Below are 6,001 nucleotides of genomic sequence, written 5' to 3' on the forward strand. Positions count from 1 at the left end.
TAAATTTAAAAATAAATAGTAAATAACCGTTCTCACCTATTTTTTTTAATATTTTTTGGTTCATGTCGCTGTCAACTCAGTTGTACTTTAATTACCCCTAATTCATCGCGTTGTCCAAAACAATATAAACATTACAATTAAACAAAATTAAATAACTAACAATGATTAAGATGACTAAACAACATTCATTATTAATATATCACCTTAATATTAAAAAGAAAAAAAAAACAATAAATAAATAAGCAAAGGCCACAAAGTTAAAAATATATCTACATTGCCTATAAATTCATCACACTCTCCATCCCCAACTCACACCCACACTAAAACCATGGAGTACTCTCTCCCTTCCTACCTCGACTACTCCACCACCACACTCCTCTCCTCCCTCATCATCCTCGCCGCCGCCTACCTCACTTTCCGGCAATTCCGCCACCGCCGGCCGCCAATCTTCCTCCTCGACTTCGCCTGCTTCAAGCCCCCTCAAAACTACCGCGTCCCCTACGCCGCCTTCGCCGAGCACGCCCGCTTTATCGTCGGCGAGGAAATCGCTTCTTTCCTCGTCCGAGTCCTCGAAAAATCCGGCCTTGGTGAGGAAACGGCTCTCCCCGTCGGCGCTCACTATATAGAACCATCTCCCAGGCCGACGATGAGCGGATCCCGCGACGAGGCTGAGCTGGTGATCTTCTCCGCCATCGATGATTTGCTGAAGAAGACTGGCGTTGACCCCCTCGATATTGGCGTTCTCGTCATCAACAGCAACAGCTTTTATCCTGTGCCGTCTTTGACCTCCATGGTTGTCAACCGGTATAAGCTCAGAAGCGACATTCGGAGCTACAGTCTTGCGAGCATGGGATGCAGCTCAGGGCCGATTTCCATTGGCCTTGCAAGGGATCTCTTGATTGTAAGTTTTACTGCTAAAATTAATTTATTTTTAATTTCTGTTATACTGTAGTCGTTATTTTTTCAAAATTTTAGGGCATGCTTTTTCAAATAAATTCTTAAAAATAATTTGAATTTTATTTAATTTTGGACTGTACACACATTTATTTCAAGGAGAAAAAATATATGTAATTATATACTGCTAAATAAAGTTTAATTTGATATGAATTTATTTAAGCATAGCCAGATATGCTTAAAATCCTCTCTTTTGTCGCCTTAATGTTAAGATTAGTTACATTTACACAAAGTTTCAGTAGTTATAATGAAAAGATGACTGTTTTCTTTCCCATTTAACAACAATTTTGATGGTTTTTCTGTAATATTTTATCATTATTTAAATTATATTAGAATAAATTTAAAAAATATTAGATTTATCTTAAGATTAGTATAAATATAACTGTAATATATAGTTCATTGGTTTTTTTTTTTCATGGGATTAAACTTTTTGCTTAGTTTATTATGATTTATATATTAATTTAAAAATTAGATAAATTTTAAAATTAGAAATATTTTCAAAAGATTTTAATATTTTTATTTTATTTAAATAAAGAGTTAAGACAAATTTTACATATTTATTTTAAATTACAAAATAAATTCTTATTTTGAAATATAAATTACATAAATACATATTCATTTATGACTTGGATTTAATTCGAAATATCTTAATATTTCTACATATGTAACTGTCTAATTGTGGCTTCGGAATATCGCCATCTTGTGCTCATAATAGATATTTAGCATTTTGTTTGATAAGTGATAACATTATTTATTTTTTAATAAATATATATATATATATATATATATATATATATATATCTAAGAAAAAATTAGCATACATACTAAATATTAATAAAACATTTATAGTATGCCTTTGTGTATTTATATACAATTTAGATCAGTCTGGCTGCTGATGAGAAAATTATTATGTGCGGAGGCCGGATGTATAACGTCGTAGAGAGACAACTAGAATAAATCACATCAGTAGTACGCTGCGGTACCAGAGTAGTTGTACGAGCAGTACCGAGCGAAGGGTGACATAACACATTATGATTGGCCTCTGGACCGCACAAAATAATTAATTGTTAATTAGACTGTGACCACTTCTAGACTGTTTTTTCTATGTTGATTAAAATTTAAGAATATTAATTTATTTTCTATAATAATAATAACTATAAGTAAGGCTCACTATTTTTCCAAAATCTTAATTTTTAAATAAATTCTATCTAATGAAACAAATTAATTTTTTAGTGTATTTATGTACAATTAATATCACTCAGGTGGTTAGATAGCTATCTTAATTGATTATTTTTTTTAAAATATTTATGTCAGGATATCTTGATGTAATTTATGTATAATATTTATGCAAATTTAAAGGCTTAAGTCTATAGTATGATCATTCTTAGGTATTTTTTTTTCATGTTGATGCACATTGAGCATATTAATTTATGTTTATTTTATTAGTATTTAGAATTGATTTTTAAAAAAACTTTATAATCAACTACTTAAATTTTTAATAAATATTATAAAATAAAATAATTATTAAAGAAAATAATTATGTTAGAATATTTTTTATATAATTACAGTTAAAACGGTCTTAAAAATTATTATAAATGATATATATAAAGAGTTTGTTGCATTAGGTTTTCGTTTGGGACAACTTTTTTGCTGCTTCTTAAAATAGTTTTTTTTTTAAGTTAAATTTTTTTTTATGCAAAAAAGTTTCTTTAAAAAATAACAGCAAAGTTGTCCTAAATGAAACCTAAATCTTATGGTCAACTTTGTATAATTATATATCACTTTAATTTGCTCCAATGATTAATTAGGATAAAGGGTGGGTGCAAATATAAATTGCATTTAATGGGGTATTCAATTCTAACTTTTTGTGGAAATTTTAAATGGGAGAATAGTGCAGAACATATAACGAGTGGTCCTCTCAGTCCTCACGGCAAGATTGGCTAATTGTACTTTTTTTATTTTTAAATTCTGAATTTCTTAATTCTTGTGTCTGGCTGGAATTATTATTTCATTTAAAAGAAAATAAAATAATAATATTTAGATTTTTTTCGTCTGATAAATCTATCATTTTTAAGGGATTTAAATGCATACAAAAAATCTTTTGTAAATATATATCAAAGATCTACATATATTTATTTAATATTTAAATATTTAATATATAACTTATTTAAATAGTTTTTTTCTTACACTAGATAAAAATTTTGTGCTCTAAATAGATAAATATTTTTGTCAAATATAAGCAAAAATCACTTAAATTTTAAATTATTATTTGTATATTTATATGATTTAAATTTTATTTTATAGTTCAAAAATTTGATCATACATTATTAAGAATATTTTGAACCAAAGAATTTCTCCTATTTTAACCTTATTATTTTTACCTTTTTGGATGTCTAAATCATCCAATACTATTCTGACTTATATACTTCAGACTATAACTGTTTTAATATATTTCATTTAAATTAAAAATTAAATAAAAATATAAAGAATTTCTAACCCTATGTGCTCATGCCAATTGAAAGTGGAATATATATATATATATATATATATATTAAGAGAAATTTCTTATATGATTTGCATTTTAATAGTTATTTATTTCAATTTTGCAAAAAATTATAATAATTATTTGAATAATTATTTTTTCTCTACTTGAAATTCATAATTAATTTTTCTGTACACAACCGAAACAGCACTGATACACATTTATGAACGCAGGCGAACCCAAACAAGGGCCTGGCTCTAGTAGTCTCCACCGAAATCATCACTTCCCCAAGCTGGTACCAAGGCAAGCTCCGCTCCATGCTTATTCCCAACTGCCTCTTCCGCCTCGGCGGCGCCGCCATCCTCCTCTCCGCCTCCCCTTCCCACCGCCCCCGCTCCAAATACCAACTCATACACGTCATCCGCACCCACCTCGCCTCCGACGACCGCGCCTACCGTTGCCTCTGGATGGAAGAAGACGACGCCGGACATCTCGGCATCTCCCTCTCCAAACAAGTCGTCGACGTCGCCTCCAAAGCACTCGAACTCCATTTCGCCACTCTCTGTCCTCTCGTCCTCCCCTTATCCGAAAAACTCCGCTACCTCTCCTTTCTTCTCCAACGCTCCAACAAGAAATCGGTCTCTCCCGCGCCAACTTTCGTGCCCGAATTCCGACGCGCGTTCGACCATTTCTGCTTGCACGCCGGCGGGAAGGCGGTGGTGGATGGCTTGCAGAAGGTGTTGGAGTTGAGAGACGAGGAAGTGGAAGCGACGAGAATGTCTCTGCATAGGTTTGGCAATACGTCGAGCAGTTCGGTGTGGTATGGTTTGGGGTATACGGAGGCGAAGGGGAGGGTGAGGAAAGGAGATAGGATCTGGCAACTGGGGCTTGGCGGTGGCTTCAAGTGTAACAGCGCGGTGTGGAGGTGCATTAGAGATGTGGATGCCAAGGAAGGAGGAGGGGCTTGGGCGGATTGCGTTCATAGGTATCCTGTTTGTTGCTGATTGTAAGCGAGTTTCACAACGCGATTTCTTATCGGAGTAATGCACGGTACAGTACAGTAAGTGCTGTGGGGTTAATTAATTTGGTAATTAATGAGGATTTCAAAGGGGGAGGACTGGAGGAGGAGGGCCTTGTTAGTTTTTAAATAATTATTCTTTGTGTTATCAAGGAAGAAATGTATTACTGTATTCAATTGGTAATTGGATAGGGGATCTTTAAGACTTTAATTAATGTTGTATTGGTATTATATATTTATATTGTTGTTGTTGTCTTATATCAAATAAGACTATCAGATTTTTATTTTTAAAATGTTTTATTAGTGGAATGAAGCATTCAGCAATATATTTGTATGTTTGTTTCGTTTCTATTTTTAGGTTTTGTTTGAGACAATTTTCTTACTATTTTATAAAGCTATTTTTTGTTAAAAATTTTCTTAAAAACATGAAAAAAAGACGGTCTAAAGCTGTCCCAAACGAAATCTTAATCAAGTTCAGTTGAGCCAAATTTAGCTTAATGTAAAAAAGATTTCTGATTTTTAGTTTGAAAATTATGTATTTTATGATTTATCATTTATTATTAAAATATTAATAGAAATATCATAGTCAATAATGCAATTGTTGTTTGGAATACGAGTTTAGTTTGAAAACTTAAGATTATTTGGAAATATGATTGATTTTTTATTTGAATGGAGCTTATTAAAATAAATAGAGTAAATTTTAACTTTGATTGTATTTTAAAATTATTATAAAAAAAAGGAGAATATAATTTGTTAAGCTCAATACAGTGCAGGGGTAAAAAAATGTCTGGTCGCTTCGCTCTGCTAGGGTTTTTCACCCTTCTCCGCCTTTCGCTGCGAGGATGCCTACCACCTCAAGGAAGCTTCTTCTCTCTAGTTTTCCTTGTTTTTTTTTTCTTTGTGGGTCTTTATGGCGAACTGGCTTCGCGACCGCGTTTTTTTTTGAATGGAGCTTCTCCGGCTCGATCTTTTGTTTAAGGAAGCTTTGTCTGGGGCTTCTTCGTCTTCGGTTCCTTTTCCGGATTTGCGTATTTCATCTCACCGTGGGTTACCGACGTTGTTGATTTATGAGGAAGATGTTTGTACGCTTGTTGTTCCTTTCGAATTTTCTTCGGTTGGTCGGTTTTCTGGAAAGCGGACATCTATCGATGCAATTCGAAAAATTTTCTTTAATTTGAAACTTATAGGCAAGTGTTCGGTCATGATTCTTAACCCTATGAACGTTTTGATTAAGCTCCTGAATGACTTCGATTATTATCATATCTTCTCTCACCGCTCTTATTTCGTGAATAATTGCTACATGAAAGTGGTGAAATATCCCCTAAGTTGGATGTTGAGCTTGATTAACCGATTGTTCCTATCTGGGTTTCATTTCCCCATCTTAGACCCCATCTCTTCTCTCCTAGGATTCTCTTTGGGTTGGGCTCTCTCTTTGGTCTTACGCTGAAATCGGACACAGCTACGGCTTCGGGTTCCCGTCCTTCAGTTGCTCGCATTCTCCTTGATCGAATTGGATGTCACCAAAAAGTTCCCTAATAAAATCTGGG

General features: G+C 33.1%; 1 protein-coding gene across 1 annotated transcript; it reads left to right on the forward strand.

The window, feature by feature from the left end:
• Window positions 1–324: 324 nt before the first annotated feature.
• Window positions 325–4,771, forward strand: LOC110111736 (3-ketoacyl-CoA synthase 6-like). The gene is made up of 2 exons (XM_028694834.1): window positions 325–901; window positions 3,670–4,771. Exons 1-2 carry the CDS (start codon window positions 329–331, stop codon window positions 4,438–4,440), a joined length of 1,344 nt encoding a protein of 447 aa, XP_028550667.1. The 5' UTR covers window positions 325–328; the 3' UTR covers window positions 4,441–4,771.
• Window positions 4,772–6,001: the final 1,230 nt, after the last annotated feature.

Source organism: Dendrobium catenatum, unplaced genomic scaffold, assembly GCF_001605985.2.
Source record: "Dendrobium catenatum unplaced genomic scaffold, ASM160598v2 fragScaff_scaffold_575, whole genome shotgun sequence".
Taxonomy (NCBI): Eukaryota; Viridiplantae; Streptophyta; class Magnoliopsida; order Asparagales; family Orchidaceae; genus Dendrobium; species Dendrobium catenatum.

Coding starts and splice junctions, on each gene's coding strand:
- LOC110111736 (XM_028694834.1), top strand. CDS start 329: ATGGAGTACTCTCTCCCTTCCTACCTCGACTACTCCACCACCACACTC. Junction 902..3,669: donor TTGCAAGGGATCTCTTGATT/GTAAGTTTTACT, acceptor TTATGAACGCAG/GCGAACCCAAACAAGGGCCT.